The 24,223-nt window shown below is 42.8% G+C and overlaps 1 protein-coding gene across 1 annotated transcript in view; it reads left to right on the top strand.

The window, feature by feature from the left end:
• Window positions 1–24,223, top strand: part of ACE2 (angiotensin I converting enzyme 2) — a 39,278-nt gene that overhangs the window by 4,816 nt on the left and 10,239 nt on the right. Inside the window, exons 2-13 of the mRNA XM_029930396.1 lie at window positions 1,289–1,447; window positions 5,447–5,540; window positions 5,969–6,112; window positions 7,554–7,666; window positions 9,326–9,431; window positions 11,948–12,045; window positions 14,523–14,692; window positions 17,195–17,421; window positions 19,802–19,946; window positions 22,183–22,281; window positions 22,967–23,089; window positions 23,492–23,664. Of these exons, the coding sequence (XP_029786256.1) occupies window positions 1,289–1,447; window positions 5,447–5,540; window positions 5,969–6,112; window positions 7,554–7,666; window positions 9,326–9,431; window positions 11,948–12,045; window positions 14,523–14,692; window positions 17,195–17,421; window positions 19,802–19,946; window positions 22,183–22,281; window positions 22,967–23,089; window positions 23,492–23,664 (1,651 nt within the window). The remainder of the gene's footprint in view (window positions 1–1,288; window positions 1,448–5,446; window positions 5,541–5,968; window positions 6,113–7,553; window positions 7,667–9,325; window positions 9,432–11,947; window positions 12,046–14,522; window positions 14,693–17,194; window positions 17,422–19,801; window positions 19,947–22,182; window positions 22,282–22,966; window positions 23,090–23,491; window positions 23,665–24,223) is intronic.

Genomic DNA, 24,223 nt, shown 5'->3' with positions numbered 1-24,223 from the left:
TCTCTCAGCCCCTTTATGCACATATGAATAAAGGAGCATGATGATTTTCTATCTCTTGAGATTAAGAAGATCAGATGAGGTGAATTATTCTGCAAAGCACTCTACATCCATCCAACTCCTGCCGACTTTAAGGTCTTCTCCATGAGGGTGTGGCCAAATCTAGTTGCCTGCATGAGTCTTTTCCTATAGCAGAAACTGCTTGGCCCACTCAGAGCTTATACCTTATATGTTTTTATATTTCATTAATGAAACATTCCGGCTGCATACTTTATCTGTCTGATAAAACAGTAAGCAACTTATGGGCGAAGAGTTTTTTTCTACAAATTATAAAATAGCTAACTTTTTGAATGTTTAAGATGTACCCAATACTGTGATAAACATTTTATTATTTGTTAATTCTTCTCATCCTTACAACAACCCTTTGAGGTAAGTCCTATTATTATTCACATTTTACAGATAAGGTGACTGGCTCAGAGAAGGTAAGTAACTTGCCTAAAGTCACACAGCTACTCACAGGTTTCTCTCTCTAAGAATGGACTTCTTACTTGTCTCATATGCTACCTCTTTTATATAGCCTAGAGAAGTACAATGTACAAAGTAATTGCCCATTTTAGTCTGTGATAGATGGAAATGAGTTTGTACATTGAGAAAAGACTGTGCTAGAAGAGTCTGGAGAAGTCCACTTGCCTATATTTGACATTTAAGATGGGGGCCAAGTGATTCCTGGCATCAACTGCTCGTTGGCTTCTTTGGCTGTCAGAAAATCACTATGGCTACCAAATGGCCACATTCTGGGCTACCTTTTTGAGGGAACATAATTTAAGATCAGAATCTCTGGTAAGTCATGGTACCATGGGGCTTACCGCAAACTGGTTCTCATTTCTTATGGTTCCCAGGGTCATGAGGGGCTGTATTCCCATTAAGTTCATTCTGAGCTTTCCTGGACTCTCCCTTTAGAGCACTCATCCTCAAATCTTTGATCAACTCACGCACGTCACAGTGCTAAGGCCATAAATTTCAGGGTCCCACGATGTGAATTATCTGTGAGAATTCACTTCCAGTTCTGGAGACAGGACCCTGGGGAAAACTAGGCACTGGGCCAGAAAGAGAGAGTGACCAAGAATGGCCTGGTCACTCATAACCTAAGCCTTGACCTTCAGCAAAGTAGAGAACTAAAACCTCTCAGGAAATATTAGATGTTCCACCAGATGTTTTTTGGAGAGAACCTCCTGTTTTATCTGTTCCAGCGGTGACATTCTGACTTCAACGTTCTTTTTTGTCATTTCAGAATGAGGCCGGGGCCAAATGGTCTGCCTTTTATGAAGAACAGTCCAAGCGTGCCAAAGCTTACCCACTAGCAGAAATTCAGAATACCACGGTCAAGCGTCAACTGCAGGCCCTTCAACAGAGTGGGTCATCGGTGCTCTCGCCGGAAAAGGGCCAACGCGTATGTGAACATTCTAGTGCTCGCCCCGAGAGTTGAAATATTTGGGAAACATTAAACATCAATATCCCCAGTGGCTGCTTCCTTTATCTGCAGAGACAGTAATGCTGACATTAGAAAGAGCTCTGTGCCTAGGTAGGGTGACCGCATAATTTATCATGCAAACTGGAATCCTTTTGCAAGTAAAAGAAGACACTGGTAATAATTATGTTAGGACACAGAGGTCAACTGGTGTTGTCTGGGTCCTTGTTGCATATGGGTGCCCTATACCGACATCACCTTCTTGAGGACCGGGTGCCTGAAGAATATACTTAGTCTATGTCAGTCATTTTCAACTAGGGGTGCTTTTACCCCCCCCGCCCCCGTGATATTTGATGATGTCTGGAGACATTTTTGGTTTTCATAACTGGAGAGAGGGCAGGGATGCCACTAAACATTCCACAATGCACAAGACAGACCCCAGTGACAAAGAATTATTTGGTCCAAAGCATTAATAGTGCCAAGCTTGGGAAGTCCTATATGTGGTCCAATTCTTTCCCGCTTTCATTTTTGACTCTTCTCCACAATGCCATTAACAAGTGACTGAGAACCTCAACCCAGACTGCTTCAGGAGTAGGTGATTCATCTCTTTCCAAGACATCCATTCCATCTGTGGGTCCCTCTAATTGATGGAGATACTCCCTCCATTGAGCATTAAGTGCTTTACCACCATTTGATTCTACCTTCTGGATCCAAATTGCTCTTTCCTATAATGGTTGTTTTTTAATAGTTTACTGTCAAATTGGTTTCCATACGACACCCAGTGCTCTTCCCCACAAGTGCCCTCCTCCATCACCACCACCTCCTTTCCCCCCCTCCCCCTTCCCTTTCAACTCTCAGTTCATTCTCAGCATTCAACAGTCTCTCAAGTTTTAGATCCCTCTCTCTCCCCAACTCTCTGTCCCCCTTCCCTTCCCCATGGTCCTCCATTAGGTTTCTCCTGTTCTCCTGTTAGACCTATGAGTGCAAACGTATGGTTTCTGTCCTTCTCCACCTGACTTATTTCACTTAGCATGACACCCTCAAGGTCCATCCACTTTGCTACAAATGGCCATATTTCATTCTTTCTCATTGCCATGTAATACTCCATTGTATATATAAACCACATCTTCTTGATCCATTCATCAGATGATGAACATTTAGGCTTTTTCCATGATTTGGCTATTGTTGACACTGCTCCTATAATGGTTTTTAAATAAATGAAGGCAGCTATTTTTTTTAAAACTAATTGACTCCTATTTTTTAACTTTATTTACTTATTTATTGAGAAAGAGAGAGAAAGAGAGAGAGAGAGAGTGAGCATGAGTGAGGGGGGCAAAAAGAGAAGAGAGAGGGAATCCCAAGCAGGCTCTGCACTGTCAGCGTGGAGCCTGATGCAGGGCTCAAACTCACGAAGTGTGAGATCATAACCTGAGCCAAAACCAAGAGTCAAATACTTAACTGACTGAGCCACCCAGGCACCTCAAGTCCTATTTGTTTTTTAAACCTAGGACGTCATCCTTCACCCTGTCAATTTTCCTCTCTACAGTAGTTTCGAGTTTCCTAACCAGTCCTAGTTGCTGTCTTCATTTTGTCGGTAACCTTGAACTAAACATGGCACTCTGCGTTGGTTCTGGTCTGCATGCAGGGGAGCAGAATGTGACATTCTGCACCCTGTGCCCTACATCTATTAAGACAGCCTAGGACTGTGTTAGGTTTTTGGTTGGTTGGTTTGGTTGTCTGGATAGCCAAATCCCACGTTGTCTCATATCAACATCACTGTTGATGACGTCACCAAATCTCTTCCACCAATGTTGCTCTAAAATGAGCTTTCAGAATTCTATCCTTAAGTAGATAGTCTATTCAAATTCAAGAAAGCATGTATTCACCCTATTAAAATCCCATCTCCCATCCCATCTCTCCAGCCTAGGAGTCAGCAAACTTTTTTCTGTGAAGGGAAAGACTGTAAATATTTTAGGTTTTGGGGGCCATACAGTCTTTGTCACAATGAATCAGCTCTGCTGTTGTGTCAGGAAATCAGCCACAGCTAATACCTAAACAGTGAATGTGGCTGTGTTCTGATAAAACTACAAAAACGGGCAGCAGACTGCATGTGGTCTGCAGGTCATAGTTTACAGAGCCCTGATCTAACCTACTGAAATACTTTTATCTAAAGTATTTGGCTATTTAACATCAAAGTCTTCTTTCTCTGTTGCTTGTCCTCTGGAATTCTGTGTTGTAATCCACATCTCTAAAAAGAAAAAATTCACGATAAGGACAAAGATAAAACCATATGGCACATATCTTCCTACAAGTTGATATTTATTATTCCACATTCTTTGGATCCAATTATCCAACTAGTTATTAATCCACTTTATCTTATCCAGTCTGTGCTTCTCATCTTTTTCTCAAAGATACCATGTGAAACTTTGCCCTTAGTTTAGACAGCCTGATCTATCTTGGATAGAACATGGACACTGTATTTTTATAAGATTCCAGGTAATTCTAATGTGCAGCCAAAATGAAAAACATTGAAATGCCTGTAAAAGATTGAAGTGTTTGGGGAAGAGAGGAGACTCAAGGATGCATTAATACAACGGTGAGGAAGGAGGGGAGGTTGAAAAAGCAGGTAGACAAAAAGACCATGAGGAGTTTTGTGCCATGATAAGGAATTTGGATTGGACTATGGGATCTTATTGAAGTTTTAACAATTTGATCTATTTAATGTTTTAGGATAATGACTTTTGTAGCAGAGTGAAAGAAATGGAAGGGGGAAATAGGAGAAGGGAAACAGCTTTTCTTGTGGGGCTTCTTATATCAAATGTAGGAGAGAACCGGTTCCTTCTTTCCTCTCCTATCTTTCCTTCCTTCCTTCCTTTCTTCCTTCCTTCCTTCCTTCCTTCTTTCCTTCTTTCCTTCCTTCCTTCCTGCTTTTCTTCCTCCCTCCCTCCTTTTCTCCCTCTCTTCTTCCCTTTCTTCTTTTATTACCAATCTATTACAGATGGATACTTGGTTAAATTCATTGACATGCTTAGATGTCATGGAAATTTCAAATGTTTTTTAAAAGTTTATAAACATTTATTCTCTTTTTTTAAAAAAATTGTTCTCTTGATTCCTGTACTTGTCACAGGATAAAAACAAACCATTTGCTGTCTTGTACTGATCCATGGACCATACTTTGAGTAGCACTGCTTAACTCTATTACCTTTACTCTCCTTTATCTACGGGATAAAGTTTAACGTCTTTAGTGTTGCACAGATGGCCGGCCCCTCATGACAAAGCCCCTGCTTCCCTCTCCAGCATCACTACTCCAGTTTCCTTCAAGGTGTCACCACTTCTGGAAAATTGCTGCTCTTTCCCAACCTCCATCCATCTTTTAGGCTCTGCCTTCTATTCTCTTTTTCTACTTGACCAGTTCCTACTTCTCTTCCAAGACACGGGATTAATGTCCCTTCCTCTTTGAAGCCATTCCTGAATCTCCAAGTTCTTCATTTATCCACTTCCGCCAGACCGCTACATCACTTCTTCATGACAGTTCTACCACTTGTCACTCGAGTATGTAATTATTGATTTCATGGCTGCTTCATTGTCCTATGGCCATGCGGGTCGTTGAGGACCATGACTTCTTCATATCAGAGTTATTAGAGCGTAGGACAAAGTAGATGCTCAATAAAAGTGCTGAACGAAACAACAAATGCACTTCTCTGTGTACCTGGGAAGCATCCTTGGGATTTTGGTAGATCAATTTATTTCAGTCATTCCACATATATTTATTATGTGTTTTTAAGGCTCTGTGCCAATTGATAGTGGGGGGAATTTAATGGGGATATTCTTACCCTACATAAAGGAGGATACTCAGCAAACGTGTGAACTGCTGTATTTTGAGGCATAAAAAAGCCACGTGGTTAAAAGGACATCTTTACCTTAGCATTCTATATAGCACATCTCCCACTTTAAACATTGTTTATTGTGCTTATTTTGCAGTTGAACACAATCCTAAATGCAATGAGCACGATCTACAGTACTGGAAAAGCGTGTAACCCAAATAATCCACAGGAGTGCTTATTCCTGGAACCAGGTAGGCTATTAATTTTGAGCAGTGATTATGAAATTTAATTTTTTTACTCTAAGTCTTAAAACTGAGATTGACACTGGATGATGATGTCGTGCCTTTCAAGCGTATAATCCAAAGATGATAAGATTCCAAATAGTTGTTTCAGTACGTAGATGAACTTCTGACTTTTCACAAAACTTCATTGTAAATTCTGTCACATTCTAAGTAATTTAACTAAGCAGTTAAATGATTTCAATGGTTTCTTTTCTTTGCGAAAATATTTTGGAACTATAACAAGGATGAAGAAATTGGGAAATCATGAGATTTCATTTAATAACTTTATAGCCTCCATGCCCACCAGCCTTACTCTGAATACTTTAAAGTTCATTTGTTCACAAATGAAAATCTTACTCATGCATGTTCATTTCCTACTGGGTGCTTTGCAATGACAGGCTTGGATAACATAATGGAAAACAGCAGAGACTACAATGAGAGGCTCTGGGCCTGGGAAGGCTGGAGGGCTGAGGTCGGCAAGCAGCTGAGGCCATTATATGAAGAGTATGTGGCCCTGAAAAATGAGATGGCAAGAGCAAACAGTAAGTACGCTGGTGTGTAGAGGTCCTGAGCTCTCTGTGGGGGCTCTGGTCTATCTCCCATGAATTACCAAGGCTGCCCTTTGACAGAAGCGGTGTCCCTCAATTAATGAGCATCTGCTGAACAAATTCAGGTCATACATCTCAAAGAAGAAACTACGTTGGGATAAGGACAGGTGCGCTGACATTCTACAGTTTAAAGAGGTCAGCAACGAGGCTGAACTACAGGGTGTCAAACAAATCAGTTGTCTGGGAAGGTATCAGGAATCCAAGCCTTCCCGAGATAGCCTGGGGATTGAGTACAGATTCTATTGCTCCAACAGGACAGGAGACAGAGACACTGTCTCTCACCTAAACTCCTATCTGGCTACAGTTTATTGTCAGAGGTCATTTGTGGATTTAACTCAGGGTGATGTCCCAGAAAGAGAAAAAAATCAGATTAATTTAGGAAACCCATTATGTTCTGCCATTGTAATTATAACTCAAATCATGTGGTCATAATAATCTTAACATGGGGCTTAAATTTCCCTATCTCCTAATTTGGTCTCCTGCCTGAATGATGAGCTGAAGCTGTGGCATTACGAGTACCTTTATGCCTTGGTGATTCCCTGTCTCCTGGGGTTGAGTAAGGGAGAATTTTTTTCATCTGGCGTTTCTCGGTGTCTTTCACTGCCACCTCTACTTCTCTTCTCAAGCCACAGGCAAGCCGGGGACAGCAGTGCAGCGCCACAGCTTTCCATCCAAACATGGATGCCATCTTTCCCTCCTCTTCCTGGTCAGCCATTGCCAATGTGCATGGGAAAACAAGAATGTTTGAAATACACTTGCAGACTGTATTGGCTAATATCTTAATGCAAGCCTGTGTTTCCCGTGAGGAGACACTACACGAGGCATGCAGAGATGGACTGCGTATACAGATAATTTGCAAACAAACACGGGCCCGCTGTGGCGATGTCTAAGATGAGCTGAGTTAGATTTGAAAATAGAAGGCCCCGAACAAGAGGAGAATATAAAAACTCAAACCCAATCACGTGTTTTAAAGCCAAGGATGGAAACCGAAGTATAGAGACAGTAGGGACCGAAGGTTTGGAGACTCAGAGTGTGCCTTTGCCTCTGCCCAGTTGTGCGACACCGGACAAATGATTCCGGCATCTAAGAACAGGCTGCTGATCTGCACGGTGGGGATTTTAATAATGTCAGTCTTGCAGAGTTTCTGTGTGTATCAGAGGAGAGGATGCATTAAAATTTCTAGCAGAGAGCAAGTGCTTAACAGACACCAGCTAGTGTTACTATTCATTTCATCCCTTTGAGTTGATATTTAGAAGGGCAATAAAAAGGTGACAGACCTTTGGGTTTTTTAACCCCCCACCAAGGCTGATCTACGTGTACTGTGCTTTATCTCCTTTTTCCCTTATGCTCTCTTCCTTCTCCTTTTTGAAAACAGATTACGAGGACTACGGGGATTATTGGAGAGGAGATTATGAAGAGGAGGGGGCCGATGGCTACAACTACAGCCGCAGTCAGTTGATTAAAGATGTAGAACGTACCTTCACACAGGTAACCAAGGGGCTCCACACAGATGCGATGTGGGGCAGAGTGCGGGAAGAAGGGACAATGACCGAAGGCGTCCTGGCTTGTTCCTGATGCACTAGTCAGCCATTCCCAGGCCTCAGAGTCATGGAATATTAGAGTTTGAAAAGATTTGAAAGAATAATAGGACAGGTCCCATAGATGAGCAGAGTCGCCCTGCTTTCCTGCCCCTGTGAGCCACAGAGTAGACCAGCAGTTACCAATAGCAAGATTCTCAGAAGGAGATTATAGGACGGAATGGTCCTGTGAACTACCGGGGCCCACACAATCTCGCTTTGTTAGCAGCTGCAGGCTTTGCTTCCTGCCTCAGGACAGTTGGTGGTCTGGTTTCCTTACCTTTGACTAAGGGAGCCGTCACCTGGAAGGCAGAGTACCTCACGGACACTTCTCAGTGTCTCCCGTTTCCTTCCTTTTGACCCCCCCTTACCCCTGTGCCTTCAGACCTCTTACGCACACCTGCTCTGTCATCGCCATAGTTAGGCAAAGCTATCAAAAATGGAAGTTGGAGAAATGACTCCTCTGAAAAGAAATGGGTAAAAGATTTCAATAAGTACGTCATCGTGGAGATTATATAAATGGCACATAAGCAAGTAAAAGGTTATTAGGTAAATGCCAATTAAGACCATAATTAAAACCACCACGCAGCCACCAGAATGGTTCAAAAAGCCTGGTATAGCAGCCGCTGGTGTGGGTGTAGAGACGCTGCTGATAGAAATGCAAAACGGCGTAGCTGCTGCAGAAAGTGGTTTGGCCGTTCTTAAAAAGTTAAACACACACTTATCATATGACCAAGGTGTTCCACTCTCAGATATCTATTTGAGAGAAACGAAAATATAGATCCGTATGAAGACTCGTGTGCGAATGTTCATAGAATTATTCATAAAAGCCCCAAACTGGAAACAACCGAGTTGTCCTTTAATGGCCAGACTGTATCCATGAGATACTAAATGAAGCAAACTCTGATGTAATGATACAGTGACCCGCTACGCGGTAATAAAGAGTGAACTACTGATACACGCAATAACGTGGCTGACCCCAAAAATCATGCTCAGTGAAAGAAGCCAGACACAAAAGGTCACATATTATATGATTTCATTTATATGAAATGTCCAGAATCAACAAAGCTGTAGAGAAATCAGTTCAGTGATTACCTGGGCTGGGGATGGGACTGGAATTGACTACAAATAGGCACAAGAAAACTTTTTGGGCTCATGGAAATATTCTAAAACTGGGTAATAGTGATGTTGTCCAACAGCATAAATTTAGTAAAACTCATGAAACTGTACATTAAAAAATGGGTGAGTTTGATGGGATATAAATGATACTTCAATTTAAAAACAAAGGAAGTAGGTAACATCTTAAAAGTGAATTTTTTTTTTTGCATCTGCTTTCATTTTGGGAACCTGGATTCCTCCAGGTGTGTTTGTTGCTTTATACAAGGAAGTTAGTCATCATCAATATCTGGGAAGAAAAGATACTTTCAAACTGTCCAGAATACTCGAGAGGAGAAGAAATTAGAATTTAAGGACATTCTACTTGTCTAAAGAGATTCCTATTTTTAGTGGTAGGGATTGGAAATGGGAGTAGGCTACTCTTGGTCTGAAACTTTCTTCCTGGACTTTTCAGATTAAGCCATTGTATGTACATCTTCATGCTTATGTGAGGAGAAAGTTGATGGCTACCTACCCTTCCCATATCAGCCCAACTGGATGCCTCCCTGCCCATTTGCTGGGTAAGAAACTCCAGAAACTCTTTGTGTACTTAGTTCTTTGTTATTTCTACCAATAAAGTTGTTTTTTAGAATGAGGCCCAACGTAAAACGTTTAGAAAATTTTGTGAATGAAGTTAGTAACATGACGCAAATCACATTTTGATAGCAGTTTATTCAACACAATTATATAATATTAATTGTTCTCTATTGCATTACTCTATTTTATACATAAACACTTATTATGTTGGCCATGATGCAAAGGATAAAGGGATTATTTAGGATAGCTAGGGAAAGAATTCCAGGTTCAAATGAGAGTGGAAATGGGGAAAATACGTTTTACAATTTAAGTTGATTGGCTAAGCTCTTGAGGGGGAGTTTGGGATTTCAGTATTATGGTTGTCAGAGGAAAGAAGCTTGGCAGGCTGTGGTTGGCCAGGGGTGAAAGAAAGGCTTTTAAAATTAAGGTATAGCTTGAGTGAAATCTTTGTAAGTTTATTCTAAACTGCACCAATTACTTTTGCTGCTAAGTATGTGGTTTGGAATCATATGGGTTATGAATGAAGTCTTTGCCATGAAGAAAGATGCCTAACTTAGGAGGAGACTCAGTCTTCCAAGAACTTTCTATCCTGCTATGGAGCCTTTGTAGACCATGAAAGACCTGAGGCCTTTTATTGAAGCTCCTAATTCCCTTCCACAGAGTGTCCATCTTCCTTCCCTCTACCACTCCCTAGAGACCAAGGCCAAATAAAATATCTGTGTTTGAAAAGTTCATCTCATGCATACATAGCATTCCTGCCAAGCTAACTTTCTGCTAGCTAATTCTTCTCAACCGTCTTTAAAGCTCTCTCTTAGCAGGAGAGAATATGGAGGAAGGACCTGTGGACACTTTTTACTCTAAGACAATATAGAAATACTCTCCGCAATGTCTTTGGCAGGCATTCTTCAGTAATTCGGTTTCTGCCTAAACCTATCTGGTGTGATGTGGCTCTTTCTTCCTTCCAAGGTAGACTAATCTAGTGCTACGTGGCACCAATTATAAGCAAGTTCTACCTTATATGGGACTGAATCAACACCCCTCTAATGTCTTCCATTCGTTAGATCTAATTCCATGACATGAGGTTACCCAGAATATGTTCATTGCTCTGCTAACGGTGGCCCTCTGGATATTTTAAACAGCCATCATAAAAGGGACAGTATAGTACCTGGCACAAGAGCATGTAATCAGTATATTTTAGTGAGTATTATCATTACCATCATGTATGCACGTTTTGCTTCTTTACAGTTAAATATCCGATGCAGAGTTTTAGCCATTCTTTAAAACTCAGTTTTCTAATTGTTCTCCCTTGGACAAGCTGTCCTTTGTTGATATCTCTCTTTAAATATCATGCTCAAAACTGAACAGTTACTCCAGGTGAGGTCTGGTCAGTATAGAGTAAAGCTGGTACCATGGCTTCCTTTGTTCTGGACACTATAATTCTATTTATTTACCTTGAGATCAAATTTGTGTTTTGGAAGCCATGTTATACTGTTTGTGAGGTGTCTTTTGGTCTTTTACATGCAGATTATGTCTCATCCTGAAGTCACATATTACATATTTTTAGAGTGGATAGATTTTCTTTAGAATTTACGCATAGAACCTTACACTTATTTCTACTGAATTTCATTGTTTAAAACACGAGTTCATTGGAATATTCTTCACGTAGTTATATTGCCCCATTACTTTGTTGCCAGCATTCTGGTCTTGCTACTAGATTGACTTTTTCTTTTTTTTTTTTTAATGTTATTTACTTGAGAGAGAGAGAGAGAGAGAGAGAGAGGCAGAGGCAGAGAGAGAGAGAGGCAGAGAGAGAAAGGGACATAAGATCCGAAGCAGGCACTGTGCTACTAGCAGCAAGTCCAATGTGGGACTTAAACCCATGAACTGCAAGATTATGACCTGAGCCAAAGTCAGATGGTCAACTGACTGAGCCACCCAGCTGCCCCTAGATTGATCTTTTTCTAGATCCATCTTGCTTTTAGGGTCTCTGGTCTTGGGATCCAACTTAACATTTGTTTGAGGTTTTTGAAAAATCACCCAATTAAATGTATTATTGTAGTATCCTGATAAAGGTAGAACTTTGTTACTAGTTAGTAGAAATTCCTGAATGATGATCCTATGTGATCTCTCCTGAGTCTCATATTAGGAATTACTAGTGGTTTAATTTGTAATATTTTGTCTCATGGGTGCTGGATTATATCTGTTTCTAATCTATAGTAGCTTTGATGTTCCATATATTTAATAAGTTGTGCCCTTGAATTGTAATTCGAAATGGGAGAAATAGGGATAATCTCCTGTCATTTTATCCTTTTAGAGGATATAGAAAAAGAAGTGTGTTTTAAATAAGAGAACAGAGAAAGAGGTAAATAAAGAGAAACTAGATGAAATGTAGAACACTATATGGCCTGTTTGCCCGTCCTAAGTTATGCGCTGTGTAAAATCGGGTGTGTACTTCTGCTGTCTTTGCTATGTATTAACGAAATGTTTTTCTTTTTAATAGGTGATATGTGGGGTCGATTTTGGACAAATCTGTACCCTTTGACAGTCCCCTTTGGAGATAAACCAAATATAGATGTTACTGATGCAATGGTGAACCAGGTAGGAAGAAGAGGCCTTACAAACCAAATCTAAATCCTCAACTTCATTTCTTTTTCTGCCATTTTTCTCTTTTTGTCTTTTGAATATGAAACCATGTAAATAAAAATGTTTGAGCTAACTTAAATGTATTGCTTATGTAGCTATCTTCTCATGGAAAAGGAATTTATGGTATCAGTGATTTATGGTATCATGCAAGGTACTTGCATGATAAGTATGGTATTGATCTTGCTGAGAGGTATTAAAAATGGAGATGACCTGAGTTTTCCACTCAACTGTAAGTTGTGGAATTATCAACCTGGCTGGCATTACTCTTTCCAGAGTTAGTCACTGCTAAGTAATCAGTCCATAACCTCCATGAATAGAAAATATGATATCATGGGGCGCCTGGGTGACTCAGTTGGTTAAGCGGCTGAGTTCGGCTCAGGTCATGATCTCACAGTCCATGGGTTCGAAACTTGCGTCGGGCTCTGTGCTGACAGCTCAGAGCCTGGACCCTGTTTCACATTCTGTGTCTCCCTCTCTCTCTGCCCCTCCCCCTCTCACTCTCTGTCTCTCTCAAAATAAAATAAAGACATACAAAAAATTTTTTTAAAGAAAATATGATATCATGAGATTTTTGCACATTAAAAATCATAATTCTTAAAAATATTATAAGAATCTTTAAAATAATTTTTAAAATAATTTTTAGATGATGCTTTTGTCACCATCTTGGCAGAATTGTTTAAATTCTCTGTGTCTCCTGCCACTGGTGAAATCATATTATAATGATATATTTTTCTTTATTCAGCCAATAGTCTACCTTTTGGGGGAAGAATTTATGATCACACTTCTATTGGCTGTATAAAATTTCCTCAGAGAGTTGCACCATAATTTCCTTTACTATTTATACACTGCCGGCTTTTCCCTTGTAAACAGTCTTAAATCTGTAAGCAACTGTGCAGCAAACAGTTTCACACACACAACACGATCTTGGGAAAAGGCCACGGACAAAGCAAGAACGCGGCGCTGCACGGCTCCCAGTGTCCTGGCTGTGCCTGGTCCGTTTTGCAGTTCATCTCCAGCACAGGGTCACCTCTATGCAGCTCCTTAGCCCATCTGTGGGCTTGCACACCCACTGTCTCTCCTTCAGTCATCTTTACAACAAACCTATGAGACGATCAGGACAGGTATTTTGATAGATCCATGTTGTAGGTGAGGAAACTGAGGCCTGGAGAAAGTGATTGGCCCAAAGTCACAAAGACAATCAGTGGCAACTAAGGCTTGAACTCAGAACCCCTAACATGTCCAGTCCCATTTTCCACTCACTCATTCTTCATTTACTGGATGCTAACTGTGCTTATTAGTCTTCACTGTTTTGGTATACATACATCCATTTGCTTAAGAATGTCATACCTATTAATACCAATATTGCCTTTAAAGGTCAATAAAGAAAAACATCCATAGTGTCATATCCTGTTTCAAATCCCCAAGGCTGATAGAGGAGAAAAACCAGACTTGACTGGTATTTGAGATCAGAGGAAGTTTTCTGTGTCATCAAAAGCGATTCAGGAATTATCTGCCAATTACACAAACTTTGTTTGCCTGATATGGGCCTTATCTCCAAAGAAGTCCTGGTCAGTTCCCAGAAGAGTTTGCTGGATGGCAGATGCTTACTGCTGCCCCTCTCCAGTTCCAGAACATTCTGAAAGTTTAGATTCCCATATGGATTATGAGGCAAGGCCCAGTTACTTACTGGCTACTTGGTCGCATGGAGGCCTTTTTGGTTCCTAAATTCCCTGACTTTACATGCACCTTGTTTTTGTGTCTTCCACTGAGCCCAACACCAGGCCCTTACAATTTGAAGGAACTCAGTCAATGATTGTTGGCTTTAGTTGAGTAGATTTTTTAGCAAAGAGAAGGTCATTGTTGTTTGTTTATACTTGGAATATAAAGAATAAAGACCAAAAAATCACACATAATATTTAATATTTTTGTGTATTTTCACATTAATATTACATTAGATAAGTGGCTTATATATTCTCCTTTTTCACTTAAGATTAACTTATAAAGAACATCAATAAAAACTCTTTATAAATTGAATTTATCTAGGTTTTCCATTCCACAAAGATATCAATATTTATTTAACCATTCTGGTGGTGGTTTCCACCTTTTTCTTTATTAAAAACCATTTTACATGTTCCTTATCTTTCATTTACACAATGTTGTGTGTCAGATATATTTCAACTTTTAAAAAATAATAAAGAGAACCATTTTAGATGTAATTCTTTGACTAATTTCTGATAATTTCCTAGGTTAGTTTCCTAGAGACAGGATATAAACACTTTGAAAGCTTGATGTATCCATACATGTCACCAAACTGCCTTCCAGAAAGGTGATGCCTCTGTATGGACATAGCCAACAGAGAGAATGCTGTTATCTTAATGCTAGAATTCAGTGCTGTTCTTCTTCTTTTTTTTTTTTTTTTAAATCCTTCCTAGGGCTGGGATGCCAGGAGGATATTCAGGGAGGCTGAGAAATTCTTTGTGTCCGTTGGCCTTCCCAGCATGACTCAAGGATTCTGGGACAACTCCATGCTAACTGAGCCAGGCGACGGCCGGAAAGTGGTCTGCCACCCCACAGCTTGGGACCTAGGGAAGGGTGACTTCAGGTAATGAGGAGAATCCTTACACAGCTGATACTAAACTGGGAGATGGTGGAGGCAGGGACGAGGACGAATCTGGATTTCCTCTTTGCCTCTCTGAGCACTGACCTCTCCTTAAATGAGGGCTCAGGAGTCTATGAGAGCACATCTGGGCTTTTCCAGGAAAAGGGGATCGTCAGCAGGCCCTAACTTGAACTTTAGACAGTTTGCCTCACTTGAAATAGTATGCACCCATTAGAGTTCCATGGTCGTGAGTACGGTGATGTCCCCATTAGAGAGATTTGGTGCCAAGGTTTATGGAAGATGGATGTGTGAATTGGGCATTGTTTCCCTCCTGTGAGTGAGCCAGGACAGGCGAATCAATCCGCTGTGTTAAAAGAGCGAAAGTGGTGCGGTTCCAGGAGAACCACAGGGAACCCTCTCCGGGGAACGGGACGAGCACTGACCACACCTGGAATGGGAGGTAGGCTCAGACAGGGCTTCTGAGGGGACATTTGGATTAGACCTAAAAGGTGAGAAGGCTTTGGACAGACAGAGCTGGGAGGAGGACACTGGGCCGGGAGGAAAGCAGGAGGAAACTGCAGAGAGGCAGGGCCTGCCGCCATGTGCTGGAGTCGCATGCTAGGCTAGACCGAAGGCCGTGTCAAGGAGGCCCTGTGTAACATGGCAGAGTGTGTGCAGGCGGCCAAGTCTGAGCCGTGTCACGTAGTGACTAGGTGACCTTGGGCAAGGTATTTAGTCTTCTTGGGTTTCGGTTTCCTTAGCTATAAAGTGGGATGATAATGCCCAAGTAGCAGCTTTGTGAGTGTCTGGGGCTGGGCTCCCCAGCTTTGATGAAGGTTCTAGTCCAGGCGCTTCACGAAAGGACAGTTGGGAGGCAAAGGGGAGCGAGGGAAGCAGCGGGTAGGGGGAAGAGTTAAGTAAGGATGTGGTCTCTGCTGGAGACTTGGCCTCAGCCCGATCCCACGGTGCTCTCTGCACTCCGATTTGTACCACAGTTGGTCCCACCTGCGAAAAGAGGACTGGCCTTCCGTAACCCCGCGTTAGTCAGTCACCGGCTGAGGACCGTGCCCGGAACATGGGAAGACCTAGTCTTCCGGCCGAGGCACCTCTCATTCAGCCAAGGAAGCAGCCGCTGGCTTTTAGCAGCTTTGACTCAGGCAAAACGGGAGATGGGTGGCTCTGCCCGGTGGAGCTGGTCTGGGAAGTCCCAGTAACTTCCACCAGAGTCGGGTTTGGCCAGCCTTTTCTGTAAAGGGTCACGCAGTAAATAGTTTAGGCTCTGCAGGTCTCTGTCGCAAAAAGTTGGTTCTCCCCGGGTGGCATCCAGGCAGCCGTAGACGACACATAAACGGCCGTGCCCGTGTTCCAAGAAAGCCTTATTTATCAAACTGGTTTACCGACTGCAGGCCTAGAACGAGGCTTAAAACCGCGTGAGTACGTGGGAGTTTCCCAGCACTCCCTCTTAGGTGCTGAAGACGTTAAATACATAGTAGCTATTCTTGTGATTCTTTCATAAGCCAATAGAGGAAAAGCCAGGTTAGAGAAGCAGGTCACACCGGGCTGGAGTAAGGAGGTTGGGTTTATTTTTGACCAGTGTGGGGGACTGAAAGGGTATTTATCAGGAGGCTGACATGGCCAGAGTGGTAAGAAAATGAACTTGGGAATGTACTGAAGCTTCTCCTGAATGAGACCGCTCTTGCCGTTGAACAGGGCCACTGCCTAACTGCATCAGGCAGCCGTAGGCAATGTCTACAGCTTGTGTTTGAAATGCCGTCACGCACTGGCTTTTGCACTGTCATCCAGAAGAGGACTCCTCTCGCCGTCTTCTCTGAATCAGCTTCCTCTCTCGGCTCTGTAGCGCGGGGACCTCCTAGCGCTTGGCTTTTGGCCCTCTTTCTTTGCCGTTCTATACCTGCTTCATGGCCCATTCCACCTACGCCCTGTCTTCCGTGCTAATGACTCCCAAAGATCAATTTCTAGCCCCTTCCCTATTCCTTCTCTATCTTGACTCAACCACACTGCTTGCAGTGCCCTGAACGCTACACCCTTTATTCCAGCTTTCCTCACAGAGCACTTCCAGAGATGTCAACCTCTTGTCCCTCCCTGCCGTCGGCCTGGCAAACTTCTGCGTGTTAATCAAGGTCCAGGTTGCTCACTGCATCCTCAGTCATACCCTTCCTGGTGCTTCTAGGAGAGCATGCCCGCATTCACTTATTATTATGCCCAAGGCCATGCCTGCTTAGAGAGTATTTGCCTGAGAGTTTTTGTAGTAGAAGATTCCACTTATCTCTCTATTAGTCTGTCAGCCACAGGATTCAGCCCCGCCTATCACTTTACATTAAGCACCTTGTACAGTTTCTAGGACACGAGAGGTAGGTGCTCACGATTCATTGGTGAGCAAACCTGGGAAGGAAGATCCATGCTACCCAAATCCTGTTCTGCACTACTGTGCCAATTAAATTAAATTCATTGAGATTCATTGTAATCTTGCCCATTTTTGTGCAGGATCAAGATGTGCACAAAGGTGACGATGGATGACTTCCTGACAGCCCATCATGAGATGGGACACATCCAGTATGACATGGCCTATAACGCACAACCCTTCCTGCTTAGAAATGGAGCTAATGAGGGGTTCCATGAGGCTGTTGGGGAAATCATGTCCCTTTCGGCAGCTACACCCAACCACTTGAAAACCATTGGTCTCCTGTCACCTGCTTTTTCTGAAGACAGTGGTATGGACGGTTTTTTCATGGCTTGTTTTGGGGATTCTTTAGTCTGATGTAGGCAAAGGTATTTATTATCATATGTGAGATATATTTAATTTTTGCCAAATATAGTATATGATATATACGGGTAACTGGGAATTGCTACTGGTAAAAACATTTTTTAAAGTATATGTCACAACAAGCCAACTTGTGGTTTCAGATCTTTGAGAATGGCATAAGGGAGGTAATTGAATAAATGGTCTTGGGACTCTAAGAAACATCTAATCAGGGGAAAAAGATGCCAAAACAGGCCCACAGAACTGAAATGGCTTATCCAAGGTCACCCAGCTAATTAGTGTCAGAGTGATGACTACATCCCTCTGGTTCTAGGGAAACACTTCTCCAAATGCGAGAGCTGGAACATTCTAAGAACCATTTTGCAGAGGCAGCAAACTGAAGACAAGAGAGGGAAAGTAACTAGCCAAGGTCAAAAAGCAATATAGCAGAACCAGAAGCAGAGCCCTAATCTAAAGCTTTTCCCATAATATTATGCAAAACAGAGTGTGACCTGAAATTTGAGAGTTCCTAAAGAACAGGCGGTGGCATATGAAGATTGGGTGGGACTGAAAAGTGTCATTCCTGCAGCTGAGCATGAATCTGACCCCAAGACACCTTCTCAGATCCATGACATCCTCTACCATCTTTACCCAAGGCAGCCTGTTTCTCTGTGCATGGGTGGGACTTGAGGGCACATGACAAATGTTCATGAGATCCAGCTTCTCCACTGAAGAAGCCATTGTGTTTGATCCTTCCTTGTAAGAGGAGGATACTTAGAGCCAAATATGTTCTCTCCTGTATATTTCTCTGCCCTCATGTTAGCTATTTGGTTCGCAACCTCAGCTCCACTGGCTGGAACGTTTGGTCAGTGAGGTCAAGGTCTTGAGCTCCATCCTTGCAGGGGCAAATCACTGTGCCTCGTTTCTGGCTCCAGACTTTGGTGATCTCATGAGGACCTGGTGGCGGGGGGGGGGGGGTCAATGTAAAGCCATCATCACATCTGAAAAAGTTACTGTCAGCACAGACCCAGCGGGTAATAGACAAGTAGCAGCATCCTCCCACGAAGGGAGGAAGTTCACGGCAACCACACCTGTTGCCTAATTTTGAAATAGAATTATTTAGTCAATTAACAGACAATTATTTGTTTCTATCATTTTTAAAATATTCCCTGACAGCAGGCGAAGGCGATTGAATCACTAGGATTTGTACTAGATACAGTTAAGCCGCTGGTTCGAGAAACTCTTGCTTCCTTCCTTGGCTCTGCCCCTGATCTGTGAATGATGTGAAATAAATTCCTTCGTTACTTCTCGCCCTCCCTCCTTCCTTTTTTCTCGCCTCCTTTCTTCTTCCAAAAATAGTTACGAGCACAAACCATGTGCAAGGTGCTTTTTTAACACTAGAGATACAGCGGTGTGCCAACTCGATACAATCTCCCAGCTTGCATTTCGCTCAGCTTCCTTCCTCTGTACACGAGGCATGAGCACTGCTGCTTTTTCACATCACTGAATAAAGGATAAGTGAGAACACATAATTTGTGGAAGCATTCTGAACGCAGGTAAAGAAGATGTCAGTACATTTAATGTGTGCTGTACTTCTGATTATCCAGGGGGTAGTTTCTCCTCGGGAGGTTCTTTTTCATTTGTTTTTTTCCTCCCTGGTTTACTGGCGTTTGACCACATCTGTTTAATATTTGTTTATTTAACAAAGACTCAGAGAGGGTATCATGTAGGAGACACTGGGCTAGGTATACAGTCTTGAAGGAGACATTAACAGTCACTGCCTTCATGGAGCTTAGATGACAGAAGACGAAGTAGCTCTAATTAGCTCTGAAAAGAGGTATTTAAGGAAGGCCATGGACACTAATGAAAAAACGAGAATTAGAGGTTGCTTGCAGATTCATCTTACCTGTTCTGTCCAAGTCTTCACCCTCCTCCAAGTCCCTTAGCTGAGAAAACGAATATCGGGGCACCTGGGTGGCTCAGTTGGTTAAGCGTCTGACTTCGGCTCAAGTTATGGTCTCACAGTTCGTGGGTTCGAGCTCCGTGTCGGGCTCTGTGCTGACAGCTCAGAGCCTGGAGCCTGCTTCGGGTTCTGTGTCTTCTTCTCTTTCTGCCCCTCCCCTGCTTACACTCTGTCTTTCTTTCTCTCTCTCCCAAAAATAAATAAACATTTTTTAAAAAAGAAAAAGAAAATGAATATATGCATATTATCAGTCCACTGTCAACATTTCCCACATAATCATCCTTATTGTAAGTTGATCTTGAGGAATAATATCTTGAGATTGGGAAATTAACATAAAACACCACTGTCATTTCATGTTAATATTTATCCTTTCCCATTTTACTTTCAGAAACAGAAATAAACTTCCTACTCAAACAAGCACTTACAATCGTTGGAACGCTGCCATTTACTTACATGTTAGAGAAGTGGAGGTGGATGGTCTTTAAGGGGGAAATTCCCAAGGAGCAGTGGATGCAAAAGTGGTGGGAGATGAAGTAAGTCACTGAATGTGGAATCAGTAAAATGTTTTCTCTTGAGTTTGCCACTTATCTAAAAGCATTTGAGTGGCCTGTCCCCGCCGACACATACTGCCTCCTTTTTATTTTCTATTTTTAAATGTTTATTACTTTTGAGAGAAAGAAGTGGGGAGGGGCGGGGGGCGGGAAGAGGATCTGCAGTGGGCTCTGGGCTGACAGCAGCAAGCCCGATGCAGGGCTCGAACTCATGAAATGTGAGATCAATACACGAGCGGAAGTTGGACGCTCAACTGATAGAGCCACCCTGGTGCCCCTCCTTTTTAGTTTTTAGGTCTCTATTTAGGTGCTTTCTCCTCAGATAACATTTCCTTGGCTCCACCCTCCCCCCAGCAGGATCAGGTGACACTTCTCATGCTCTATCTTAAGTGCTGGGTCCCCCATTAAACCGTGCCATTTTCGGCCAAGCACTGGGGACCCAATGCTGATCATTTCAGATGTTCTCGTTGACTTCAAAGAACTTTCTTTTACTCACTTTATGGAGGGATGTGGAAAATGAAACCATGGCAACGTGGGTGTATGAGGATCCATGAGCATCCAAGGCATGAGCCAGAGGCCAACCTGGTGGGTCAGACGGGGAGAGGCATCCAAGTCAAGCTTTGAGAAGGGGGTGAGAGTTAGCCAGGTGTATGTGGAGGGAACAGAGCTCATTCCAGGCGAGCAAGAGCCTGGCACTTTGGGGCAACACATAGTGATCCCTCTTCAGTAGTTTCTCAGCACTACATTCTTCGTCGCTATCACCCAAGTCCCTTGCACAGTGGCTGTGACATGCAGGTATGAACTAATGGGTTTGGGATGAAAGAATTACAAAAGAGGACAGATACCAAGGAAGGAAGGGAAGAAGGAAGTAAAGAGCTTTCTACTCACCCTCTATTGGTCAGACTCCTGTAAGTTATTTTGATTTGTTTTCCGTGTCTTTAAAACAAGGTTTTAAAAGTGATCTCTACAGCCAGCATGGGGCTCAAACTGATGACCCCAAGATCAAGAGTCAGATGCTCTACAAACGGAGCCAGCCACACCCCACTTTATCTTTCCTTTTTGTGATGAGATCTACCTCATAACATTCAGTCCCATACCCATAAGATTAAGTCAGTGTCACTCTTCCGCCATGATTCTCTGTGAACATAAATCCTACTTGGGAGGAAAGGAGGCAGCAGCGATAATAACTATTTCTAGCGTGAGAGTATTATCGAAATTGTGTCTGTAATGATCGCACAGTCAGAAAGGACCAATGTACTAAGATTAAATAATGCCAAATACATGGTTTCCCTACCTTTTTTTCTGATTGAATTAATGTTGATCCCTCTTAAAGGTTTATTTTGAAAGATAAATGGAACCAGAACCTTAAACTCATTCATTATGCATTAATTACACCATTAATTCAATGAATACAAATGCAGTCTTTCCTTAGCATGAGGCACTGGGGCCATTAAGATGTCTGAGACAGCCCCGCCCTCTAGGAGCTCAGGTCCCCAGGGCAAGAAGGAGCCGTGTGTGAATAATTATAAAACAGAATGATGCCAAAGGAGCACAGCTAGAGAAGGCTAAGGGAGCCGGAGGGGGCTCACTGTGCTGGTGGGGGGGGGGAGTCCGATGAGGGGGGGTTGGAGCAAGCCTTGAAGAATGACTAAGATGTCAATTTCACAAAACTCTATTTCCCAGGGACACATAAAATGTTGATTATTAAGACTTTCACTGTACTTGGGGCATCTGGGTGGCTCAGTTGGTTGAGTGCCTGACTTTGGCTCAGGTCATGATCTCACAGTTCATGGGTTCAAGCCCCGCATCGATCTCTGTGCTGACAGCTCGGAGCGGGGAGCCTGCTTCGGATGCTGTGTCTCCCTCTCTCTCTGCCCCTCCCCTGCTCATGCTCTGTCTCTCTCTGTCTCTCAAAAACTGAATAAACATTAAAAAAGAAAAGACTTTCACTGTACATTTTGGGCCATGCAATGCACCTTACGAAATTAGTGTTTCGAAGATGCAGATCTTTTCCAATGGTATACCCTGGCTAGATTAAAAAAGGAAGAGATAACCACAGAAGGGCATTATTCCATAATTGTTTACGCTGTTTCCATTTCACCTGACAACCAGTTCCAGTATACATACCATTGGCTGCTGAGACCACACTAACTGCCTCCAACCGTGCCTTTTCGTGATGAGTGGCCCACAGCTAATTTCTCTGTTTTCTGCCCCAAAGGAGAGACATAGTCGGGGTGGTGGAGCCTGTGCCCCACGATGAAACATACTGTGACCCTGCATCTCTGTTCCATGTTGCTAATGACTACTCGTTCATCAGGTAAATGCCAGTTTTCTTCTGAGCGTTTAACCCCGGGGGTTTGTGGATGGCTGTGCAAATGACAAAAAAACAGGGACCTCTGAAGTAGGACTCTTCCTACCTACCTTCCCCCCAGAACCTCAAAGCACACAATCAATTTCAATTAGATTCAACTCAGTATGATTTATTGAGTCCAATAACACTTGCGTGAGATCTTTTTTTTACCGTGAAGGAATTTATAGTATCCTTGGGGGAAATAAAATTATCTTTGTCTGTCTTCTTGTTACTGGCAGCGTTCAGGGTGATTGTGAAAGAGTATTTTTAATTTGAAGTCTAAAAACCCATATTCTTCCCCTAATAGCCCTAGATCTTGAATTTGCTCAACGGCAGCTTCTTCATTTGGAGGGTGGGAATAATGTTATTGACCTGCCATAGGATTGATTGGCATTATTTATATGACAGGGCCATAAATATGTAAACTGCGATACAAATGTGAGCTAACATTTAACAGAATAATACTGCCTTTTAAGTCAGCTGATACACAGATACAGGTGGGTTATGATGAGTCCGTAGTGTTCATATTTGGGTCTTTCTGAAGAAGGAGTTTGGACCAGTATCTCTGGTTACTAGAGCCTCAGGGCATATGTTTAAATTCTGAGGGACTAAACCACGGGGCTGTTCTCTTGTGTCTTTGTCTACCTTCCAGATACTACACAAGGACCATTTATCAATTCCAGTTTCAAGAAGCCCTCTGCCGCATAGCTAAACATCAAGGCCCCCTGCACAAATGTGACATCTCCAATTCCACGGAAGCCGGGAAGAAGCTGCTGTAAGAATGACTGCAACCTGCTGAGCCTCTCCTGCTCTCTAATATCACTCACCTGCACGCCTCTGTTTAGATTTGATTTCCTTGTTCTAAAAAGAAAGTGGTCTCAAAATGTCCTCATCCACAAATTAAATGTGTCTGTTCTGGCCACACAGGAACCTAGGGCATGTGAGGCTGGACAGTCTACCCCCTCTCTCCGCCTCATACCTCCAGTGCCCCCTTTGCAGTAACTGGCAGGAAAGAGAGCGAAGGATGAACACATCCGTTAACCCACCTTATTTTCTTACCGTCCACTGGCAAACTTGGCTAAGCCAGAGAGGACACACACTAGATCACAGTGTAAATATGTGCACATCTGAAATCCCTCTAAAATCCCTGAGCCCGCCCTCTTCTTTTTTCATGTAGCCAAATGCTGAGCCTTGGGAAATCCAAGCCCTGGACCTACGCATTGGAACAGGTTGTAGGAGCAAAGAACATGGACGAAAGACCACTGCTCAACTACTTCGAGCCCCTGTTTACCTGGCTCAAAGAGCAGAACAGGAATTCCTTTGTGGGATGGAACACTGAGTGGTTTCCACGTGAGTGCGCCGAGCTGACACACTGCAAGGGACGCCCTTTCTGTTCCCCCTGCTCTTTCCTCTGTGTAGACCCTGCTTCCGGCAACGCTGTGGCGGCGTGGTGAAAAGTACACGCGCGCGCGCGCGCCCGCACACACACACACACATTTTCTCTCTCTCTCTTTTTTTAATACTATTCTTCCTTTCTGATCTTATATTCTAATAAATTTTGGTTGCTGCTCATTTTGTATCCACCTGTTCATACTTCAAAGCAGCGAGAGAACGATCCTGGGTATGGTGGTAAAGAATAATCCTGCAGCAGCAAGGTGGGCCAGGTCTTGGGAATAGTTTTTCCACTGGAAAGTTACTTCCCTCTCTTTCTCTTTCACGTCTGCCTTATTAGCCCCATATTTAAAATAAGAGAGTATAGCCGTCCTCAACCCACTGTGGTCGAATCCTGCTCTTAAAAGACAAATATTTTTTTAAGTCAATTTTAATGCTATTATCTCTTCTTCCTGGCAGTTACTTTCCTATTTCTGAATCTTTTGCTTATATTATTTCTTCATCGGTCAGTTTTAGA

The sequence above is a fragment of the Suricata suricatta genome, chromosome X, assembly GCF_006229205.1.
Source record: "Suricata suricatta isolate VVHF042 chromosome X, meerkat_22Aug2017_6uvM2_HiC, whole genome shotgun sequence".
NCBI lineage: Eukaryota > Metazoa > Chordata > Mammalia > Carnivora > Herpestidae > Suricata > Suricata suricatta.
Note: the sequence above shows the minus strand (reverse complement) of the source record. Positions and strands in the feature narration are given on the sequence as shown.